The 25,580-nt window shown below is 42.3% G+C and overlaps 2 protein-coding genes across 2 annotated transcripts in view; both read left to right on the top strand.

The window, feature by feature from the left end:
- Positions 1–424: 424 nt before the first annotated feature.
- On the top strand, positions 425–22,224 carry LOC112068701 (inactive ubiquitin carboxyl-terminal hydrolase 53-like). The gene is made up of 12 exons (XM_070438276.1): positions 425–519; positions 785–877; positions 1,323–1,457; positions 3,242–3,355; positions 3,986–4,068; positions 11,682–11,787; positions 14,050–14,196; positions 15,522–15,671; positions 16,689–16,857; positions 20,313–20,423; positions 20,746–20,868; positions 22,196–22,224. Exons 1-12 carry the CDS (start codon positions 442–444, stop codon positions 22,222–22,224), a joined length of 1,338 nt encoding a protein of 445 aa, XP_070294377.1. The 5' UTR covers positions 425–441.
- Positions 22,225–22,841: 617 nt separating this feature from the next.
- The window catches only part of LOC112068690 (inactive ubiquitin carboxyl-terminal hydrolase 53-like), a 22,478-nt gene continuing 19,739 nt past the window's right edge, over positions 22,842–25,580 (top strand). The window contains exons 1-2 of the mRNA XM_024135887.2: positions 22,842–23,647; positions 24,086–24,153. Coding sequence (XP_023991655.2) covers positions 22,842–23,647; positions 24,086–24,153 — 874 coding nt within the window. The remainder of the gene's footprint in view (positions 23,648–24,085; positions 24,154–25,580) is intronic.

Below are 25,580 nucleotides of genomic sequence, written 5' to 3'. Positions count from 1 at the left end.
ACACATAAGGACTTTACCCCTCAGGATGTACAGTAAATTCCCAATCTGGCCCTCATACCATCACGGTCACCTAATCATCCCCAGCTTACAATTGGCTCATTCATCCCCCCTCCTCTCTCCTGTAACTATTCCCCAGGTTGTTGCTGTAAATGAGAATGTGTTTTCAGTCAACTTACCTGGTAAAATAAGGGTTAAATAAATCAAATAAATGTATTGTATGATTAAAGTGTACTCTATGGATATATCTCATAACAGCAGTCTTAAACTCCTGGTCCAGGAGCCACATTTGTATATCCAATTCCCATTAGAGCATAACAACAGCTGGTGACTGCTCTCTCCCCAGGGGCAGGCTCTAACTCTCTGGCATGGGTCAAGCTCTTCAAAAAGCCTGGAGCTGTTGGTGGTGGTGGGGGTCTGGGGAAGTCTTATCAGCCTGGGAGCATGTTGTCTCTGGCTCTAACCAAAGGCCTGCTGAACGAACCAGGCCAGAATAGCTGCTTCCTCAACAGTGCCGTACAGGTGAGTGCTAAAACMTGTCAATTTGCAGGTTTATGCAATAGTGTAAACATAGCTTATTTCCTACGGAAGGCTAAGGGGCAAGATTACTACTAAATTAAGATGTGTCCATGCTTTTTTCTATGTAGGATTTAGGTCTACTTTTCATGTAGAACTTCATGTAGGACTAAAACAGTCATAACATTTTATGTTACAGATGTTGTTGGATTAATACACATACATGTGATTTGAATATGATCAGTGCAATGCTGTCATTTCACCTGAACAGGTACTATGGCAGTTGGACATTTTCAGGAGGAGTTTGAGAKAGCTTCCTGGTCATTTTTGTCTAGGGGATGCCTGCATTTTCTGCGCTTTAAAGGTTTGTATATAATATCATCATCACAATACATCTTACACCTAGTTTAATTACTTATTCAAGAGATTCACAAGATGTCCAAGTTCACCATACCACTCATAAAAAATMTAGAATAGTTATTTAGTTTCTATTTAAACAAAAAAAGCCATTGATATTTGAAGATCTTTTAAACACACTGGTTGAATCAATATTGTTTCCACGTCATTTCAATGAAATAATGTTGAACCAACGTGGAATATACGTTGAATTGACGTCTGTACCCAGTGGGCAGAGTTCCAGACCTAGAATTAAGAATTAATTCTAATCCTGGACTGCATTGAACATTCTTTTTAGTCCCGGACTGAGCTGAATCTGGGTCCAGGAAACCGGCTCTTAGAGACTTGATAATTAAGGCAATGTACAGTACCCCTCTCCCCTCAATTCTCTACAACGCTTTTTCCCCCTGCAGAGTATTTTCAGCCAGTTCCAGCAGAGCCGAGAGCGAGCGTTGCCTTCGGATAGCCTGCGCCACGCCCTCGCCGAAACCTTTAAGGATGAGCAGCGCTTCCAACTTGGCCACATGGACGACGCTGCAGAGTGCTTTGTAAGTCTAGAACCGTAGCACTTTCTTTTTTAGCGATCYAAATGTCATATCAGCCTTTTTTATTGAACTGAAGCAGTTTCCCAAAACTCTCCGTTGGTACCCCTTAAATTTGCAGAATTACAGTAACTTTCCCAAAAGTAATTTTGCAACCCTAACCCAGAACAAATATACCTGATTCATCTAGTCACTTAACCAGTTAAGTCAGCTGTGCTAGTTCTGGAATAAATCAAATAAGTGGAAACGGCTGGGAGTACTTTAAGGAGAGGTTTGGGAAACACTGAGCTAAAGGAACAGAAGCTAGGAGGTCAGAGGGTATTTTCTGCTTAGCACACACAAGGATATACCTCCAACTGAGGTATTTGGGGATTCTCCTAGAGCCGTCCAATGGTACCATCTTACAGTAGCTGAAGACCATAATAACCCTATTCAACCAAAAGGGAAGTCAGGAAGACGCCAGGGTAAGACGAGACTACATTTCTCCTGTGCTGTAAAAATATGTTTATAATTTCGAGCAGTTGATTTTGTCTTTCCATGACATAGACGGACCAGGTGAATCCAGGTGACAGCTATGATCCCTTATTGATGTCACCACTTCAATCGGTGTAGATAAAGGGGAGGAGACAGGTTAAAGAAGGATTTTTAAACCTTGAGACAATTGAGACATGGATTGTGTATGTATTTGTATTTGTTAGGGATCCCCATTAGCTGCTGCAAAGGGGTACATATAACGCATACAACAATATTACAATGTACGTGTGTGTGGAGTGTGTGTGCTCGTGCCTGTGTGCATATGCGTTTGTCTGTACGTGTGTGTGTCTCTTCACACTACCCGCTGTTCCATAAAAAAAAAAAAAATCTGTTTTTTAAATCTGATTCTACTGCTTMCATCAGTTACCTGATGTGGAATAGAGTTCCATGTAGTCATGGCTTTATATAGTATTGTGCACCTCCCAGTCTGTTCTGGAATTGTGAAGAGACCTCTCGTGGGATATGCATGGGTGTCCGAGCTTTGTGCTAGTAGTTTAAACAACTRGGTCCATTCAGCTTGTCAACACCTCTTACAAAAACAAGTAGTGATGAAGTCAATCTCTCCCCCACTTTGAGCCACGAGAGATTGACATGCATATCATTAATGTTAGCTCCCCGTGTACATTTAAGGGCCAGCCGTGCTGCCCTGTTCTGAGCCAAAGTCCCTCTTTGTGGRACCTGACCACACGACTGAACAGTAGTCCAGGTGTGACAAACTAGGGCCTGTAGGACCTGCCTTGTTGATAGTGTTGTTAAGAWGGCAGAGCWMTGCTTTATTATAGACGGATGTGTGCCATTCAGAGGGTGAATGACCAAGACAAAAGATTAAAGTGCCTTTGAGCGGGGTATGGTAGTAGGTGCCAGGCACATCGGTTTGAGTGTGTCAATAACTGCAACACTGCTGGGTTTTTCACGCTCAACAGTTTGCTGTGTGTATCAAGAATGGTCCACCACRCAAAGGACATCCAGCCAACTTGACAAAACTGTGGAAGCATTGGAGTCAACGTGGACCATCATACCTGTGGAATGCTTTCGACACCTTATAGTCCATGCTCCGACGAATTGAGGCATGGACTACAAGTGCAACTCCATATTAGAAAGGTGTTCTTAACYTTTTGTACACTCAGTGTACACTGTTATGTTTCTACTCGCAGATATGTGTATCAGGATAGTTTGGGCTACAGATGCTAAGGATGTAATGGAAAACAGTGACTTCAGATGTCTGACCTCATTTTGTTTAATTCTTGGTGCACAAGGAGAACATTCTGGAGAGGATTCACCTGCACATAGTTTCTGACACGGCGACTGAGGCCTGCACATCCAAGTCCTGCATTACCCACCAGAAGTTTGCCATGACACTTTATGAACAGGTCATGTGATTTATTTAATCCACTGTTGATTGGAAAGAGGGAAAAGGAGAGACATATAGACTAGTGGGTAACACTCTATTTAAGGGATACAGGTATAATGCATCGTGATACYTTCATAATGCATTATAAGCCTTACCATCAGTATCTATGAAGTGTTTATAATGTGTTATCATCTTATAATGAAACAGCTATTTTCAGCCATTTTCAGCCATTTCACAAATTTCCATATAAAAAGATGTAGCATTTTATAAGTTAATTTCTAAAGCATTTATAAGGACTTATACATACTTGAAACAAGTAATAATACAGTATAACTGTATGCCCTAAGTAAAGTGTTACCCAATAGTGACATACTTACTAACAACAAAAAGATTGTAAAACCAAGTCAATTCAATAGATCTTTATTGTCCCCGTAGGGGAATTCACCTAAGAAAGACATGTACTGTACATGCATAAATAAAAGCATACATACAGCATAAATTAGATTTAGCCAAATATACGGTATATATTTGACCCGAAAGCCAATCTGATAAGGCCTATACACATATCATCGGACTTCCAATTTCAACTTTCTGTTAGTTATTCTGTTATTTTAATTTGACATGCAACTTTGTTTTTCTCCCCCTGCAGTTTGTATGTCGTAGTTGTGGCGCCTCGTCGGACCACCTTCCTTTCACAGAGTTAGTGCATTATGTCTCCACCACAGCCCTATGGTAAGTACTTCCTCTAAGAAACTTGACAAACAGAACTAAATCTTTGCTCTGAGCCAWWGGGGGATTTTCTGGTGAGATGGCGCTGAACTGGATAGCTGCCGTCTTACGGGCTCCTGATATTGTGTTTTTTTTACGCTGATCTTAACTTATTTCCACCATCATTTCCTGTGACCGAAAACAGCTTCTGGACATCAGAACAGCCATCACTAACCTCAATTTAGATGAAGATCTCTACTTCAACGAGTCGGCAGTTCTGGACGTTATGCTTACCCCGGACCAGGCCCTGATTGTTGGCGAACGTACAATCACTAGAGAACAAACTGGACGAGCTCCGTTCGAGACTATCCTATCAACGGGACCTGAAGAACTGTAATATTCTATGTTTGTTGAAGTCGTGACTGAACAAGAACTTGGATAATACACACCTCGCTGGCTTTTCCATGCATCGTCAAGATTGGACGGCAGCTTCGGGTAAGATGAGAGGGGGTCAATTTCACGCCATATGTATTGAATTCAAAATAAAATAAATTGGGAACATGACAAATAAAGTTGAGAATGTAAACGTTACGGGTGAAATAATGGATGTTGAAATCAAAAACCAAACAACAAAAATAAGACATCAAAAGCAAAACCCCAAAACATATCATTTTAAAGCGAGAGCAAAACTCTATGACAAATTATTTAAAAATATATTTGAAAACGAATGCAAAAATCGTTTTCGGTTAAACTTTCCCAGCAACCAATCCTATTGAATACATTTTTCCTACGTTCTTGCCTGCATGTACTGGAGTATTGTCATGCTTAAACAGGAAAATGCCTCTTTGCCACAAAGTTGGAAGCACAGAATCGTCTAGAACAGGGCAAAGGCCGGCCCGGGCCCGCGACCTGATTCAATACGGCCCGCGGAATCATGCTCAGATCACATAAAGAATTTGCGATAGTAAAAGTTTTGAAAAACGAATTTGTTGTTCAAATTAAAAGCCCAATGAATACTCGCCTTTGTGCAATGATTTAACTCCCACCACTTGTGGGACATTTATCTTGAAGGCACGTATAAATAACAACTGCACAAGGACAGACAGTGACTGACAGGCTGACACACACAGTTACAAATAGTAGTTAGCTATAAATTGCCAAAAATTTGTTTTTCAAAGATTAAAAGAAAAGGAAAGTAGACAATGAAGGTCGGGTGTTCCAGCAAGAGTAGACATCAACATATTTCTTTATTGAGGTATCAGGGAAAGCTGTGTGCTTAGTGTGCAAAGAGAGCATCGCTGTCTTGAAAGACTACAATTTGTCCTGACACTTCCAGACGAAGCATGRAGAGAAATATAGGAATATGTCTTCTGAGCAGAGGGCAAGTGCATCGAAAGAGTTACTTTCTCAGTTGCAAAAGCAGCAAGGACTTTTCACAAAACTGCATTCAGCAAACGACGGAATTGCGAGAGCTAGCTGTGTACCGTCTCACAAAATTGCTAAACATAGCAAACCATTTAGCTGAGGGTGAATTCATTAAATAATGTTTAATTGACTCTGCAGKAATACTTTGCCCCGACAAGAAAGAGCTGTTTGAAAATGTTTCCCTGTCAAGACGATATGGCGTGTTGAGGACATCACAGAGAATATGGAACAGTTGAAAGACATAATAAAGAATTTCACCTATTTCTCCTTGGCCCTGGATGAGAGCAGTTGATATTCTTATGAGCTATAACCCCAGACTTTTAAATTACAGAGGAGCTTGCTTCAGTGCAGTCAATGAAGAGCACAACCACAGGGAAATATTTTTTGGAGGAGGTTAATAAGTGTGGCAAAGCTGGGACTGAGGTTTGAAAGTTATCCAGTGTAACCACTGATGGGTGCCCAAACTTGACAGGAAAAACGTTGGCCTTTTGAAAAGGATACAAGATCAAGTAGCTAAGCTGAACCGAGATCAGAAAATTATTTTCCTGCATTGCATTATTCATCGGGAGGTGCTCTGTAAATGTGTTCTGAAAATGAGCCATGTTGTGGATACAGTCACTAAAGTGGTAAACTTCGTAAGAGCAAAATCATTAACCCACAGGCAGTTTGTCTCACTGTTGGAAGAGACAGTCAGATCATGCAGATCTCCCCTACCTCACATCAGATGTATAGCCTTGTCAAAGCCTTCAAGGGACAAGCCAACAATTTCACCCACCTTCCGACACTACTAGTCTGTTCCCTATCAGATGACCAGCGGTAGAAGAATACATCGCTGCTGCATGCTATGAACGGTGAGTTTTCTTGTCATTTTGAGGATTTCAAAGTGTTGGAAAATGACATGCTGTTGGTTTCCTCTCCTTTCACCTTCAATGTGGATAACGCTCCCACTGACATGCAACTTGAGCTTATCGATCTTCAGTGTGATGCAGTGATTAGAGAACTATTAAAAACAATGTCACTGACGAGGTTATATGCGTCTCTCGATGAAAACAAAACTTTCCAAAGATTAGGAGTCATGCTCAGAAGATGTATGTACTGTTTGTGTCAACCTATGTATGTGTACAGATATTTTTAGTGATGAAATATAACACGTCAAAACTGTAATACCTTATGCTTGACGGAGTCGTGGCTGAACGACGACACTATCAACATACAGCTGGCTGGTTATACGCCGCATCGGCACGATAGAACAGTGGCGTCTGGTAAGACGCGGTGGACTATGTATTTTTGTAAATAACAGCCGGTGCACGATATCTAAGGAAGTCTCGAGCTATTGCTCGCCTGAGGTAGAGTATTTCATGATAAGCTGTAGACCACACTATCTACCTGTATTTTTCGTAGCTGTTTACAAACCACCACAGTCAGAGGCTGGCACTAAGCCACCATTGAATGAGCTGTATTCTGCCATAGGCAAATAAGAAAACGCTCACCCTAGTAGCCGGGGACTTTAATGCAGGGAAACTTAAATCCGTTTTACCAAATTTATATCAGCATGTTAAATGTGCAGCCAGAGGGAAAAAAACTCTAGACCACCTTTACTCCATATACAGAGACGCATACAAAGCTCTCCCTCGCCTTCCATTTGGCAAATCTGACCATAATTCTATCTTCCTGATTCCTGCTTACGAGCTAAAAATTAAAGCAGGAAGCACCAGTGACTAGATCAATAAAAAAGTGGTCAGATGAAGCAGATGCTAAGCTACAGAACTGTTTTGCTAGCACAGACAGGAATATGTTAATGGAAGCCATGGTTTACAGGCAACATCCGCACTGAGCTAAAGGCTTCCGCTTTCAAGGAGTGGGACTCTAACACGGAAGCTTATAAGAAATCCCGCTATGCCCTCCAACGAACCATCAAACAGGCAAAGCATCAATTACAGGACCAAGATCGAATTGTACTACACCGGCTCTGACGCTCACCGGATGTGGCAGGGCTTGCAAACCCTAACTGACTACAAAGTGAAGCACAGCCGAGAGCTGCCCAGTGACACGAGCCTACCAGACGAGATAAACTACTTCTATGCACGCTTCGAGGCAAATAACACTGAAATGTGCATGAGCGCACCAGCTGTTCCCCGCCCCACAAGACCGTGTACCGCAGGGCACTCCCTCCGCAGGTCGATTGGGAAGTAAGACCTATAAACAGCCGCAATCAAACAGCATTACCAGGACGCTCTGTACTCGAGCATGCACTGACCAACTGGCAAGTGTCTTCACTGACATCCAGAAGACGTGTACTGCGAGCTGCGCTGACCAACTGGCAAGTGTCTTCACTGACATTTCAACCTCTCCCTTTCTGAGTCTGTAATACCAAGCAGACCACCGTAGTGCCTTGTGCCTAAGAACACTAAAGGTAACCTGCCTAAATGACTACCAACCCGTAGCACTCACGTCTGTAGCCATGAAGTGCTATCTGAAAGGTTGTCATGGCTCACATCAACACCATTATACCCAGAAACCCTAGACTCACCCCAATTTGCATACCGCCCCTATAGATTCACAAAATGATCCAATCTCAATTGCACTCCACACTGCCCTTCCACTGGACAAAAAACACACTATGTAAGAGTGCTATTCATTGACTACAGCTCAGCGTTCAACACCATAGTGCCCTCAAAGCTCATCAATAAGCTAAGGACCCTGGACTAAACACCCTCCCTCTGCAACTGGATCCTGGACATTCCTGACAGGCCGAAACCAGGTGGTAATGGTAGGTAACAACACATCTGCCACGCTGATCCTCAACACGGGCCCTCAGGGTCGGTGTGTGCTCAGTCCCCTCCTGTACTCCCTGTTCACTCATGACTGCACAAACAGGTACGACTCCAACGCCATCATAAGTTTGCCGATGACACAACAGTGGTAGGCCTGATCACCGACAACGATGGACAGCCTATAGCAAGAGAGGTCAGAGACCTAGCCGTGTGGTGCCAGGACAACTAACCTCTCCCTCAATGTGATAAAGACAAAGGAGATGATATGTGGACTACAGGAAAAAGAGGACCGAGCACGCCCCCATTCTCATCGACGGAACTGCAGTGGAGCAGGTTGAGCTTCAAGTTCACCAACAAACTAACATGGTCCAAGCACACACAGACAGTCACTAAGAGGCATGACAAAGCCTATTCCCCCTCAGGAGACTGACAAGACTGCCATGGGACCTCAGATCCTCAAAAGGGTTCTACAGCCTGCCACCATACCGACACCAGAGAGCCATCCTGATGTGTTGCATCACTGCCTATGCGTATGGAAAGGCCGCTCAAGCCTCCGACCGCAAGGCACTTACGGTTCGGTAGTCGCAACGCCCAGTTACTCCGAGAGCGGGTTCCAGCTTCCTGCCCGTCGCAGGAGCCCAATCCCAGGACCGGTGCGGTGAGGCCCAAATGCCTCAAAGAGGCATCCCGGCCCTAAAAGACGTCAAAGCTCCAGGCACTAGTCTCACACTGTTCTCTCTCCGCTTTACTGACCAAACCGCACAAACGCCGGTACCGGCTCAGCACCAAAGTCTAGGTCCAAGAGCTTAAAACAGCTTCTACCCCAAGCCATAAGATCCTGAGCACCTAATAAATCGCTACCCAGACTATTTGCATTGCCACCCCCCTCCCCTCCTCTCCTTTACACCACTGCCTCCCCTCTTGGTTATCATGTATTCATAGTCACTTTAATAACTCTGCCTACATGTACATATTACCTCAACTAACCGGTGCCCCCAGACATTGACTCTGTACCGGTACCCCCCTGTATATAGTCTAGCTATTGTTATTTTACCGCTGCTCTTTAATTATTTGTTACTTTTATTTCTTATTCTTATCCGTATTTTTTTTAACTGCATTGTTGGTTAGGGGCTTGTAAGTAAGKATTTCACTGTAAGGTCTACACCTGTTGTATTCGGCGCATGTAACTAATAACGATTTAATTTGAAGTCAAGGGACAGATAATCTCWAACTGACTCTCACCTCTCAGCAATCCTGCGCATTGCGACGTCAGAAACWATAGCTGACTTCACTGCTCTAGTCAATGCCCATCAGAGACTTCACTCCTCACACTGATTGAGTKATTTAAATTTKATGTTGAGCTCTCTCTCTCGTGTTATTGTGCAGTCCGTTAACAAGAGTTCWATCCGTGGTGCTGAATGCACAGTGTACTTTTCCCTCCATGTAGTTCATTGCATGTTTAATAATGTAAATACCTACCAAAAGGAGAGCGTGGATGTGGTTTATTTATGGTTTATTATGTTAAAGTTAAATAGGTAGCATATCTGGACGTGATTTACAGTAGATATATCTGTCAACACAGTCATATACATGATGTGTAATTCTGTAATATGATTCTGGTCCGCAATGATATATTCTAATGTGGCCCTCCATGGAAAATAATTGCCCAGGCCTGAATGTCATTGTATGAACGGGCCTAGCCCGAACCATGAAAAACAGCCACAACCATTATTCCTTCTCCACCAAACTTTACAATTGACACCATGCATTGGGGCAGGTAGCGTTCTCCTGGCATCCGCCAAACCCAGATTTGTCCTTTGGACTGCCAGATGGTGAAGCATGATTCATCACTKKAGATAACGCGTTTCCAATGCTCCAGKGTCCAATGGCGGCGAGCTTTACACCATTCCAGCCGACGCTTGACATTGCSCATAGTGAACWTAGGCTTGTGTGCGGCTGCTCGGCCATGGGAACCCATTTCATGAAGCTCCCGACGAACAGTTCTTGTGTGGACGTTGCTTCCAGAGGATGTTTGGAACTCGGTAGCTACATGCTTCAGCAATCGGCGGTCCCGTTCTGTGAGCTTGTATGACCCAACACTGCGGCTTAGCAGCTGTTGCTCCTAGACGTTTCCACTTCACAATAACAGCACCTACAGTTGACCGGGGCAGATCTAGCAGGGCAGAAATTTGACTAAGTGACTTGTTGGAAAGGTGACATCCTATGACGGTACCATGTTGAAAGTCACTATGCTCTTCAGTAAGGCCATTCTACTGCCAATGTTTGTCTATGGAGATTGCATGGCAGTCATTTGAAGGGGTGTTCACATACTTTTGTATATATAGTGCATCTACTTCAATTACCTCATACCCCTGCACATCGACAGCCTCAATTTGTCAGGGCATGGACAACAAGGTGTCGAAAGCGGTCCACAGGGATGCTGGCCCATGTTGACTCCAATGCATCCCACAGTTGTGTCAAGTTGCCTGGATATCCTTTGGGTGGTGGACTATTCTTGATACAGACGGGAAACTGTTGAGTGTGGAAAACCCAGCAGCGTTGCAGTTCTTGACACASTCAAACAGATGTGCCTGGCAACTACTACCATACCTCGTTCAAAGGCACTTAAATATTTTGTCTTGCCCATTCACCCTCTGAATGGCACACATACACAATCCATGTCTCAATTGTCTCATGTCTTAAAAATCATTATTTAACCTGTCTCCTCCCCTTCATCTACACTGATTGAAGTGGATTTAACAGGTGACATCAATAAGGGATGATAGCTTTCACCTGGTCAGTCTATGTCATGGAAAGAGCAGGTGTTCCTAATGTCTTGTACACTCAGGGTCTAGCAAGTTATCTTTACTCATTGTGTATGTATTCCTTGTGTTATTATGTTTCTATATTTTTCTCTCTGCATTGTTGAGAAAAACCTGTACGTAAGCATTTCACTGTTTAGTCTACACCTGTTGTTATACGAGGCATGCGACAAATAACATTTGATTTGATTTGCCTTAGCAACATTTTATATTACAGTGCGTAGGCATCATTCTATGGTAACTATAAGGCAATAACCTATGTGAATGCCTTGTACCAGGTGTGTACGCACAGCTAGTTGTAGAATAGACCTACTGCTCTAGTAGGTCGTCCCACAACTTTTTTCCCCAAAGTACTCCAACTGCATAATGTGCTAGTGGTAGGTAAAGACTTTATGCTACAATGCTATTATAACTGTATAACTTGTGTGTAAGTAGAGTGTGTCAGTACAGCGTAATAACTTTACTGTTACTGTACTGTAAAGTGTGACCGTGCTAGCCTGCTAAGCGATCACAACGTACGTTGTTCCTCTTACACTTTCTGTTAGGTTTGGATTAGGCTTATGTGATTTAGAGTGCAGAAGGACACCCCTCATATCCCGCCCCCTCTGTGTCCCAGCCAACAGGTGGACCACGTCTTGGGGCAGAACGACAGGCTTCGGTCGGACATGTTCGGGGAATTGCTGCAGGCGGCAAGCACCATCGGTGACCTACGGAACTGTCCGGTATGTTGCTCATTTTCATTATGAACCACAGTTTGATGTCTAATATCCAATGTGATGTATTTGGTTTTGATAGACATGTTGCCATGCTGTTATCTATGCAGCCAGAAAGTTGGTGCTGAACAATGTGACTGCAKCGTGCCGTCATCCCAGCTTCTAGCAGTACATGACTCCAATGGATTTTTTATGTAATCTATGACCAAAATAGTCCAGACCCATTTATTTATTTATTTTAATTATCCAGAACTCCTCGTCCATAACTCTGTTAGTCAATTACTGTTGGTCAGGTCATGTAGTGGACGGGGATTGTGCTTTCTGAACTGTGGAAGTCCGTTACTGTAGCAATGTTCATGATGTTATTTGTTTATAAATCACTGTCATCTTCTGAATACAGAAAGGATCTAGCGATGAATGGATTCCACCAGCTATTCTAWCAGTATCAAAKAATTCTGTGYTTGATTAACTATAGGACACATCTTCACATAAATGTTACTCTGTAAATACTACAATACTGTTTTATTGAACTGAACCGTAACGTATGACCATCAGAACAATATATTATAGCTACTGTACCTGCAGTATCCCAAAGCAAGTGAATGCAGATCCAGACAGTATTTAATTCAAACCCGCATCGAGCTGATTTCTACTCTCTGTATTCTGCTGTGTGACATGATGATGGAACAGGCCTGAAGGAGAGGCAGCCAGACTAGTGTTAGGGATATAAATAGCAGTTAAGGKTTATCCACTGTTGCTCTCTCATCTCGATTGGCTAGCACCGGTCTACCACTTCAATGTGCGTCAGCCCTGGTGCAAGTGCTTTGTTCCATTAACCCTTTCTACTGTTCCTGGATGAAAAAATCTAAATCTAAAAAATTAAATATCTTTAAGATAGATATTAAAGATATTTTTGTATTTTATGTAATGAAAGTTGTATTACATTTTTCATATTAACAACATTAAGAATAACTAACAACGTGTAAATAATAATTARAAAGGATTAGTAAATAGTTTATTAATCATTATAAACTGGGTGGTTCGAGCCCTGAGTGCTGACAGCCATGGTATATCAGACTGTATACCACGGGTATGACAAAACATTWATTTTTWCAGCTCTAATTWRGTTGGTAACCAGTTTATAATAGCAATAAGGCACCTCGGGGGTTGGTGATGTATGGCCAATGTACCACGGCTAAGGGCTGTTTCCAGGCACWKCACGTTGTCTTGCTCGGACATGRACTGTCAACTYTGGGACCTTATACAGACAGGTGTGTGCCTTTCAAAATCATGTCCAATCAATTGAATTTACCACAGGTAGACTCAAATCAAGTTGTAGAAACATCTCAAGGGTGATCAATGGAAACAGGATGCACCTGAGCTCAATTTGAATCTCATAGCGAAGGGTCTGAATACTTATGTAAATAAGGTATTTCTGTTTTTTATTTTTTATAAATTTACAAACATCTCTAAACTTGTTTTTGCTTTGTCATTATGAGGTATTGTGTGTAAATTGCTGAGGATTTGTATTTATTTAATCAATTTTAGAATGAGGCTGTAACGTAACAAATTGTGGGAAAAGTCAAGGGCGGTGAATACTTTCCGAAGGCACTGTATGTGCATATATTAGCATTTTCATTATTTTTCTCAGCATGAAAGGTACACATCACACTATTACAACAGTTTGACTGTTTTCGAATACAATGTTCAATATATTTTCTTAAGGATCCTCTGTGTTGTGTGCTTATTGTTTAACCATTGATATATTCTATGGGCTATTTTGAGACCTTTAGGAGGTACTGCTYGAATATCTACCAATGGCATATCCTGTGATAAATTACACTGGTCACTCAAAACATTTACAAGATATATATAGCCCACACTTTAGATGAGGCCACACAAAAATACTTAACTAATGATTAGTAAATGGTTTATAAGGACTTATATTAAACATCTTATACATCATTATTAAATACTTTAGAAGWTGTCCATAAATGTATGAATCACGAGGTTACTAACATTTACAAATGTGGGAGTAATCATTAATAAATGAATAAACTATTTACTAATCCATTATAAATGCTTTATTACGTGGAGTTATTATAAAGTGCTACCATAGTCCTGTATATATTATAGTTTATGATTCCTATATGATGCAACATGTTTCATGGCAAAGTTGACACGGTTTCTGGAATAAAATACATAGATTTATATATAGATCTCTGCTTTTAATTATCTCTCCTGGATGATAGTTTCTCATCGTCTTTGCAGAGCAACTGTGGCCAGAGCATCAAGATCCGTCGGGTTCTCCTGAACCGCCCAGAGATCGTCACCATTGGCTTTGTGTGGGACGCAGAGCAGTCTGACCTTACAGAGGACGTGGTGAGGTCACTGGGTCCACATCTCAACCTCTCGGGGGTAAGAGTTAAAGATGCACCGTGGAAGTTTAGTCGCTAATTGTTTACCTCAAATTTGGCTTGAGGGTTGACTGTATGGTTCATATACATGATTATGTAATATTAATCAATTTATTTTAATAATAATACTACAGAGTAAGATAATAATAACTATATATATATATATATATATATATACCATTTAGCAGACTTTTATCCAAAGCAACTTAGTCATGCGGCACACATTTTTGTATGGGTGGCCCCATTGCCAATCGAACCCACAAACCCTAGGCATTGCAAGCGCCATGATCTACCAACTGACCCACACAGCACCCCAATCCCATTCAACCACACAGTCCTTCATTTTAGAATATTTTTTACTCTTACATGGGTGTCCAATTATGTAATTTCTGCACAGAATTGTATCCCATTTAGTGGACCCTTTTGGTTTTAAACGCACCCCCAGAGGCAAATCTTCAGTATACATGATACAGTATATACAGTTCCATCTGTAAGATTTGCCTCTGGGGGTGCGTTTTAACCGCTAACATAAAGTAGCTACGCCTCCATTTTGAGGAAAACAACTTAAAAATGAAGATCGTATCATGAAAGAAAACAAAAAACACTAAATCAAATGTTTGCATGTATGTGAGATATTACAAAATATGATAACAAGAGATAAACAAATCAGGAAAAGCTGACAGCACTACAATGTTGTTAGTACAGTTATTACTGTGTAATTACATGAATAGTGGAACTTTAGGCGTAGTGTTGAAACAGGTTTAACAGATGTAAGTTAGATGTTACAATGCTATAACATATACACGATAATTACACTGACTGCACCTGCCTATGTAAGTACCATGTAAATACATACTGTAGGTATTAAGGACGCTTATTGTAAAACGTGACCTTGATATTATTCGTAAATCCTTGAATTTATTCATGCCACAATCAGGTATAACAATTGTTAGTAGTATGTAGCAATATGTAATTGTAATTACACMGTACCTGCCTTTGTAYCTACCATTTAAATGCATAGTTATTAGGGCACATATTGTGAAGTATGATCAAAGAACACAATTCTGAACACACATTTCAAATGTGAAATGGCTCACACACAAAGAGACAACATGATTGTCCAATGATTATGTTCACATTCCAGTCTGAATAAATCCAGGTCGTGTGAGATCTGGCAGGCGTCTGTAAAGTAGCCAGACTGGATAGCTGTATTAGGGTTGCTTGAGTATTAACCAAGTGTCAATGTTGGTTGAAGATTCCTGTCCTAATTGATCATCGGTATGCCATCTTTCATATATGTCTTATTTCATGTATGTCATATTTCAGCTGTTCAACCGGGTAACTGATGAGAACGCCAAAAGGAGTGAGTTACATCTCGTGGGAATGATTTGTTTCTCCAGCAAACATTACTCTGCGTTCGCTTATCACACCAAGTCCTCAAAATGGGTCTTCTTTGATGACGCCACCGTGAAAGAGGTGAGTGTTCAAATGAATGTGTTGGTGTCTGTTTCAAATGAATTGAGAAAAATGCCCCTAATATGTCATAGATGATCTATTTGTGCAGATGTTGCAAGAGTCATGTCAAAACTTTGAAAACCACCTCAAAAGTGTTCTCATGTGGAGATAAGTCCCAGGCCATCAATTCAGTAGATCCAGCCACATCAAATGAATTGGAACATTAAGGACCAAATCATTTCCAGATCTTATTCGGTGCTTATCTTTTCCATTCATTTYYTGTTGGCATACAGATAGATTGCCACAATCCAAGGCYTGGGATTCARCTTGATGTTAGACTACATATTAGGTTCAAAAACATCTGGTAAATGTTGATTTTGGAGTGTAATGTTCCTTTAACATTGCCGACCGGTAAACATAATCTGTGTTTAATGAATAAAAGAAAGTAGGTTATTATTACTCTTTTGACAGGAGCCGTAAAAGCAATGCTTTCCTTTTAACAGCTGGGCTATCCTTTGATCTATCCTTGGGATCCTGAGTGGCGCACTGCATCGCAGTGCTAGAGGCGTCACTATAGACRCGGGTTCAATCCCGGGCTGTATTACGACCGGCCGTGATCGGGAGTCCCATAGGGCGGTGCACAATTGGCCCAACGTCGTCTGGGTTAGGGAGGGTTTGGCTGGGTAGGCRGTCATTGTAAATGAGAATTTGTTCTTAACTGACATGCCTTGTTAAATAAAAACAAAACATTTTCAAAGCTCAGCAATCAACTAAAGGCTCTTCCAAGACATTCCATCGTTAAGCTGACAGTTATGCAATGTCTATGCCTCACCATCAAAAACACGACACTGGACCATGTTTCATCTGGAATCACCACACACGGAGAAAGACACAGCAAATTCTCTGTACTTCACATTATATGAAGAAAATAAAAACGTCAACATACTAGTTGCTACTCTTTAGCGTTCAGTCGCAAACATGTCAGTCACACATTAAAACATTCTTTTCACTTTTACGTTKTTTTTATGTTCTTCTTAGATCGGATCCAAGTGGAAAGACGTGGCCTCTAAATGCATCCGGGGACATTTCCAGCCACTGCTCCTGTTCTACACTAACCTAGAGGGGACCCCAGTCTCCAGCGATGACGCGCCCAGACAAACGATTATGTGTCCCCGCTTCAAGGCTCACGTCAACGGGGAAGTGCCAGGTAAGACGAAACCTTAACGGTTGGTTTACATGTGTGTCACAATGAGTCGTCACAAAAACAGTTGGTTTTTAGCTGCTACACTGGACTCGATACTTTTGTCATGGTGAGCAGAGAGTGAGCCACTTTATAAAGAGTTTTTGGCCGTGTGCCGCACTTCAAATTCTTGAAAATAGAACTAGAGCATAATTTGATGCAACGTTTTGTAGGTTCTAGGTTATATTGAAATTAATGAGAGTGTCTCACGTTCAGCCAAAATGTAAGTTTCCAGTGTAGCAGACCTTTATGGGAGGTGTGGGGCGTGGTAGGTGAAGGGTCGTTAAACATTCACTTAACTTTTTGGTCACTACCACCTGGTGCAAAAATGTTGGTAACACTTTACTTAAGGCATTTAGGTAGAATGCATTATGATGAGATCATAAGGCATTGTAAGACTTTCCTGTGGCTAGCTCAGTGTCTTTCCTCAATGGCCTTGCCCATACACAAGGTTCTATCTAGATCACACATCCAACAACCACAACGTCAGCCACAATACATTTTCCCTGAAATWTTGTAGCTGTGGAAAGAGAATATGTACTATTCTGCTTCCACTTCATGCGTAATACAGAGGCCTACAGTAACTAACACTGTCATCGCTTTGAGAGAAAAAAACATCCTATCAATGTGATGGCGCCTGGCATTGTTTTTAAAAGCACTCCCCAGGCGGAGCGATGGGGATTGTCCGCCCTTGTCGTGTGCAGAGTTGAACTTGATACGAGGACGAAAATCTGTGGCATGCAGATTTCCGCCSGCCTCCCTGCCTAATCCCTGCTCTCCCTGCTATCCCTGCTCAAGTGCGCTTGGTAGCTTTCACTCCCTCCCGTGATCTCCCATCCCGCGTTTGTTCCCATTCTAATATGRGCTTGCTTTCGGAAATGGTGCCCTGCTCTTTGAAACGGACCGTTTAGCCTGGGCGTCGTATCCGGTCACCTCTTTTGGAATGGGATTTGATTTGATTTGCATTTTTACGTGGATAAGCGTAAGTAATTCAAGTGTTGTGTTGCGTTATTGTTTGATGTAGATTATTGGTTTATATAACGACGGATATTTGTGAGGATGCTTTCGGGCAGTATTGGCCGGATTATCGATGCTATTGATATTTTTTTGTTGTTGGCATCGTTAACCTGCCTTAGCAGTGCTCTTGTCTGAGAATGACCTTTTCCCAATTTGGAGATTGTCTGGTCAGAAAAACGTAAATTGTGGGCTCGCCACAGATTACATAAATACTTGTTTCATGTTGAAATCCAATCGAATATAAATACACTGTTACCATGCCATATTTGGCAGATTTTGTAAAGTAAAAAAAGAGTGCCATTTTCAATCATATTGCTGCACCTGTGACCAAGTAAAGCAAAAATAATTTACCTAATTGTGAATGTGGGTTGATTCCAAAAGCAAGAAAATAATTCCAATAGGAATCAGATATTAGTTTGGACCTTACAAGAAAGCATTTTGAGGGCCTGATGTGGCTCCAGATCCATGGGAGCATCCACCGTATTCTTTGCACCAGTCTTTTCCTTTTAAATCCGTTAAGGCAAGTGAAAATGTGTACACACAAAGCAGCAGGGTAGAGAATTGGTACGCAACATGGGCTGGCTAGATGCTACCAAAAATGGAGTAAACTAATGCCAGTTGCTGTTTTAGTGAGGCAGAACACCTTGGCAACGATAGACACAGGTTTGTGACAGGCCAACTACTGACCTGGGTCATGTGACATAGAAAAACAACCAAAGGAGCAGACAACACTTGTGGAAAAAGTGCAACTTTATTATAATGTTTTTTAAAATGCATTGTCCAATGTTGCGTTTTAGGTTACAGCAGCTGTGGCCAGCTCTCCTCCTGTGCAGTTGGCCACCACTGCATGATTTTATMCTAGTCTTACTTTAACATACTTTATTCTGCTAACTGTTGAGAAAGTCAATCAGCTGGGTTAGTGTAGGGCTGGAACAAAGGCCTTCATACACATAGGTTGCGTTCCAGACCAACTGCATTGCAGATGTTGCATTACAACAACAAATGTGTCACGCCCCCTGACCTTAGTWWTCTATGTTTTCTGTATTATTTTGGTCAGGTCAGGGTGTGACGAGGGTGGGTATGCTTGTGGGTCTTGTCTAGGGTTTTTGTAGATCTAGGGTTTTTTGTAAGTCTAGGTAATTGTAGGTCTATGGTGACCTGAATTGGTTCCCAATCAGAGGCAGCTGTTTATCGTTGTCTCTGATTGGGGATCCTATTTCGGTTGCCATTTTCCCTTTTGGTTTGGTGGGAACCACACCCGGCCAAACACAAAGAAATACAAATCATAGAACCTAGAATACCCACCCCAACTGTCACGCCCTGACCTTAGAGATCCTTTTTATGTCTCTATTTTGGTTTGGTCAGGGCGTGAGTTGGGGTGGGTATTCTAGGTTCTATGATTTGTATTTCTTTGTGTTTGGCCGGGTGTGGTTCTCAATCAGAGGCAGCTGTCTATCGTTGTTTCTGATTGAGAACCATACTTAGGTAGCCCTTTTTTCCACCTGCCTTTGTGGGAAGTTGACTTTGTTTAGGGCACATAGCATGTAGCTTCACGGTTTGTTTTGTATTGTTTATTGTTTTGTTCGGCGTCTTTTTCAAATAAAGAGAAAATGTACGCTCACCACGCTGCTCCTTGGTCCTCTTCTTTTAACGGCCATGACAAAATGGTTGTGTGCCACGTCATTGACCGTGCAGTTAAGCATCAGATTGCTATATCATATGATGTGGATAGCTGACATTTTTATTTTTTATAATGTTATTTCACCTTTATTTAACCAGGTAGGCTAGTTGAGAACAAGTTCTCATTTGCAACTGCGACCTGGCCAAGATAAAGCATAGCAATTCGACACACAACAACAGAGTTACACATGGAATAAACAAAACATACAGTCAATAATACAGTAGAAAAATAATTCTATATAGAATGTGAGCAAATGAGGTGAGATAAGGGAGGTAAATGGATATCATAAGGTGAATGCACCAATTTGTAAGTCGCTCTGGATAAGAGCGTCTGCTAAATGACTTAAATGTAAATGTAAATGTAAAGGCAAAAAAAAAGGCCATGGTGGTGAGGTAAATTCAATATAGCAAGTAAAACACTGGAATGGTAGATTTGCAGTGGAAGAATGTGCAAAGTAGAAATAATGGGGTYCAAAGGAGCAAAATAAATAAAATACAGTAGGGGAAGATGTAGTTGTTTGGGCTAAATTATAGATAGGCTATGTGCAGTAATCTGTGAGCTGCTCTGGCAGCTGGTGCTTAAAGCTAGTGAAAAAAAAGCATGTTAAACACCCATCCAAGCGTTCTGAGATCTGGCATGCATCTGAAATGTAGTCAGCCTGGAACGTGACCATTAGCTCCCACCTCATCTCACTGAATGCCTGTCTGATGTTCTGCTTCTGCAGCAGGGATGATGAAGTTGGATGCCGTCCGGGAGAATGCAGGCCCATTCCGCTCCAACCAGGGGCCCTATAAACAGATGCTACTTCCACCCTCCACCTCAGGCTACAAAAGAGGTAAGATCTGGGTTGAGGCCAGTAGGCACAGAACAGTAGAAAATGTTTTGAAGCATAATGAACCTCATTTTCGTTTTCCATTTCAAAACGTTGTACTTCGGGGTGCTCTGCAGAACATGACCCAGACTTGGATTTTGGCAGAGGAAGACAACTAAGATGTAAAAAAATACCTCAAAACATAAGTGGTGTTAAACCTTTTTTGTGTTATATTCAATGATTTTAAATGCATTGTATCCACATCGTGTGGTTGAATTGTGTTTTTTAAATTGTAAAATATATCAAATCAAATAAGCATGTGTTATCCCAATCCTGATATCCATAGTGAAAGGCCCACCTTGTAGTCCCAACAAATTCCGGGTTCCTTCCAAGGAGACTTCCCAGAGGGTTGTAGAGGGGATAAAGAAGGAGGCCGAAAGAGGCCGTCGAAAAGCAGATCCACACAAAGGTAACGTGCACTACAGTGATTGCTATACTCATAAGGTAACATTTTACTGTACTTTGAGTGCTGATGACATGCGTAAGAACCAGTATATTGTGTCCATACTCTTTTTGTCAAAACTTAGTGGTAGAGGGTGCAACAGGTCAGCACCTCAGGAGTAAATGTCAGTTGGCTTTTCATAGCCGATCATTGAGAGTATCTCTACCGCTCCTGCTGTCTCTAGAGAGTTGAAAACAGCAGGTCTGGGACAGGTAGCACGTCCGGTGAACAGGTCAGGGTTCCATAGCCGCAGGCAGAACAGTTGAAACTGGAGCAGTAGCACGGCCAAGTGGACTGGGGACAGCAAGGAGTCATCATGCCAGGTAATCCTGAGGCATGGTCCTAGCGCTCAGGTGCCCCGAGAGAGAGAAAGAGAGAATTGGAGAGAGCATACTTAAATTCACACAGGACACTGGAGAAATACTCCAGATATAACAGACTGACCCTAGCCCCCCGACACATAAACTACTGCAGCATAAATACTGGAGGCTGAGACAGGAGGGGTCAGGAGACACTGTGACCCCATCCGATGATACCCCCGGACAGGGCCAAACAGGCAGGATATAACCCCACCCACTTTGCCAAAGCACAGCCCCCACACCAATAGAGGGATATCTTCAACCACCAACTTACCATCCTGAGACAAGGCCGAGTATAGCCCACAAAGATCTCCGCCACGGCACAATCCAAGGGGGGGCGCCAACCCAGACAGGAAGACCACGTCAGTGACTCAACCCACTCAAGTGACGCACCCCTCCTAGGGACAGAATGGAAGAGCACCAGTAAGCCAGTGACTCGGCCCCTGTAATAGGGTTAGAGGCAGAGAATCCTAGTGGAGAGAGGGGAACCGGCTAGGCAGAGACAGCAAGGGCGGTTCGTTGCTCCAGTGCCTTTCTGTTCACCTTCACAATCCTGGGCCAGACTACACTCATTCATAGGACATACTGAAGAGATGAGTCTTCAATAAAGACTTAAAGGTTGAGACCGAGTCTGCGTCTCTCACATGGGTAGGCAGACCATTCCATAAAAATGGAGCTCTATAGGAGAAAGCCCTGCCTCCAGCTGTTTGCTTAGAAATTCTAGGGACAATTAGGAGGCCTGCGTCTTGTAACCGTAGCGTACGTGTAGGTATGTACGGCAGGACCAAATCGGAAAGATAGGTAGGAGCAAGCCCATGTAATGCTTTGTAGGTTAGCAGTAAAACCTTGAAATCAGCCCTTGATGTGATGCGGTGCACTTCCAATAGATTGCCTGAAGGGTCACTTGGATAATGTTTTGGTGCATTGTTTTTTAGATGTGGCCCCAAACCAAAGGGCAAACTAAGGGCAGCAATATGAAGTCAGGAAATGTTTTACAGGACTGGCCAATCTCCAATAAAATAGCATACCATCTGTCCGACACAGATAAAGTTGTCTCAGGGCAAATAGAACCATGCAAGATGGAAATAATTGGTTCCAGAGTGCTTCACCACTTTCAGTTTTTTTGTGTAGTTCTAATCCTAATCGAGCCATTCATTGTTCATGCAACATTTATCCAATCCTGAGAAATATATTTAAAAACCACCTAGATTAAGTTTATACGTAGATTGTAGGCCTAAATACATTTTACGATGCTACACATGTACAATATGCATGCTTGGCACACTAAAACAAAAATGCTGTTTCTTACATATGTAGAATCGTAATTTGATCACCCTGTTGCAGGAGAACTTTCGAGCAATCTAGGAWAATGTAAATGTGTAGTGTATTTGAGGTTTAGAATTTCTAAAGTTAATGTATCATTTCTAAAGTTAAAGCTAATGTATCAACCCCTACAAAAATGTCCATTAATTWTAATCCATATAATAATTCACATTTCATGTTGCTGTAGGATTATTGTTCTGCTGTAGCAAACTGGCACACATTAAGATCCTACATCTGTATGTCACTTCCTGTTTAGATATGGTCTATGCAAGATCCCCTTCTGAGGACGGGCTGAGGCAGCACGCTGACCAGAGGTTGCGAGGCGGCAGTGGAGCCCGGGCTGACAAGTTGTCCTCCTCCCACCAGAGCAGAGCTTCCCAGGACCCACACTCTCAATCCGGTGCCCTTGGCGGACAKAGTTGGAGACAGGAAACCTCCCCTGGTCGCCAAGAACAGGACGGCAGCCAGGACGCGTGGGATAAGGGCAGCAGGTCAGGAGCGGGCAGTAACAAAGCCAAGCCCTCCTGGAGGCCCATCCGGGAAGTTCTGAATGTGGACAGCGTCTTGAATGACCTTGAACGGCGACAACAACAGCAGCACTATGTCGGCGGTGGTAGCCCCCGGCTCGCTAAACCCTTCTGTCAGGAGATCCCGCACGCCAGCGAACAGGACAACCGGGACTGGGATAAAGAGCGGAACAGGGATAAAGAGCGGGAACGGGACCGTCTCAGGATGAGGGAAGAGTGCAAGCAGCAGAAGTGCTTGATGACGATTTACGAGGACGAGCAGCGGCAAGAGACAGGGAGCCACAGCTCCCTAGAATCGGAGGGCAGGGCAAGTGGGCACGGCGACCGGGGCGGTGGAGGGGGTGGAAGCAGTGGGAATAGGGCCAAGGGCGGGCCCAAAGCCCTGTTGCGCAGCGACACCTGGACCATCCAGAGGACTGAGTCGGGATACGAGAGCAGCGACCGGCTGAGCAGCGGCTCCACCAACCCTGACTCACCCGGGGTGGACAATTTTGCCGGGAAGGAGCAGCGGTTGACACCAGAGGTGCAGTCTCAGAGGTATGATGGCAGACTGGGGTTTAAACCCAGATCTAGAGACCGGGCTTTAGCCTGCTGAGCTAAAGTCTAGGAGCATAGATTTATGCCAGGTGTGCAGTCACAAAGGTGGACTTTGTTTACATTCAAATATTGTATTAAGTGACTGTAATGCACTGTTTGTTAAGTTTAATCGAGTTAATGTGTTGACACCTAATAAACTTGCCTTATATTTGTTTATATATATTTTTTGTCTTTTCAGGGGACCCATGTGTTTCCAGATAATAATACAATGAATTTAACACTTTAAATAAGGATAGTTGGATAGTTGTACCACAAGGATAGTTGTACCACAATGTCCATCATAAACGTAGTCTCTTGGGTGAAACACAACGATCTTACTCTCTGAAGTCCATTTTGGCAGAGTTGTTTCAGAGTTTAAATCTTCTTATTTTTCTTCAGCAGGGGTCAGCTTCACCCAAACAGGTGCGATTCAAAACCTGATGCGGTACACTCCCCTTTGCATCAAGGTAAGTGGATGTTCTGCGCTTTCGAGCGTGTGTGTTTAATATATAAGTTGTACAGATGTATGATCTTAATTTGATCACTCTTTTGTTGCTGAGAATTTTTCTGCACAGTGGGAAATGCAGATGGGCTTCATGATTCACTGAAAACATGCAATAATACATGGTTATATTAACAGTATTTCACTTTTCATGTAGCCTAATTTTGGCCGACTAATAGCCTAACCACTAATATAGCCTAACCACCGATCAAGCAACATTATTTTTGCTGCAACAATACTAGTCAATTAATATCCTACAGCTGTAGTACAGTATGTAGTGAAGGTTCATTGTTTGTAGTTTAAACTGAAACGGAGTCATGTTCTCTCTAAAGGACAGTTTGAAAATGTACTAGGGTGGGAGGGCTGCTCCAAAACGGGAGGGTTGTCTAACTTTTGTTTTGCTTTGGGGAGGGTTGTGTGTTTTTTTTATTGGGCAAAGGGGAGGGTAGTACATTTTTTCCCTGATTTACATTCACCATTTTGCAGCTTTTCATGTCTTCCATATTGTCAATTTCTCATCTGTTTGCATGTGCCCTCCCTATCTAGGTGTTTTGGCACTTCACTTATGCACCACGCTTTTCCACACGGGTACTACACCACACGTTAATATACCTATAGCTAGCACATTTGGTTCCTTGGAGGTTGGGGGAACATACGTTTTTGGTTTCCCATTGGTTCTTGGAACYAATCCATAAGTTTCCTGACTGGTAAATCTGAAAGTTTTATTCATGTTCAGAGAACGGAAGTTAATATTTAGTTTGGTGTCTTTCATGTGTGATTTCATGAAAGTTGGATTTTTATAGTAATTTATTTGAGTTTGGCGCTCTACTCTTGTTGTGAATCCAGCCAACATGTCTGATTTCAAAAAGGATTTACGGCGAAAGCACACCAAACGATTATGTTAGGTCAGTACATAGCCACAGAAAAACACAGCCATTTTTCCAGCCAAAGAGAGGAGTAACAAAAAGCAGAAATAGAGATCAAATTAATCACTAACCTTTGATGATCTTCATCAGATGACACTCATAGGACTGCATGTTACACAATACATGTATGTTGTGTTCGGTAAAGTTCATATTTATATCCAAAAATCTGAGTTTAGGCGGGATGCTACTGTCTCACTTGGCCAAAAGCCAGAGAAAATGCCATATTCAAATAAATTACTATAAAAATCTAACTTTCATTAAATCACACATGAAACATACCAAATTAAAGCTACACTGGTTGTGAATCCAGCCAACATGTCAGAATTCAATAGGCTTTTCGGCGAATGCAAACYATGCTATTATCTGAGTTAGCACCATTGTAAACAAAGAGAGATAAGCCTTACCTTTGACGAGCTTCTGTTGTTGGCACTCCAATATGTCACAAATGGTCCTTTTGTTCGATTAA

This window comes from Salvelinus sp. IW2-2015, unplaced genomic scaffold (assembly GCF_002910315.2).
Source record: "Salvelinus sp. IW2-2015 unplaced genomic scaffold, ASM291031v2 Un_scaffold649, whole genome shotgun sequence".
NCBI lineage: Eukaryota > Metazoa > Chordata > Actinopteri > Salmoniformes > Salmonidae > Salvelinus > Salvelinus sp. IW2-2015.
The sequence above is the reverse complement of the archived record's forward strand: the minus strand, read 5'-3'. Positions and strand labels throughout refer to the sequence as shown.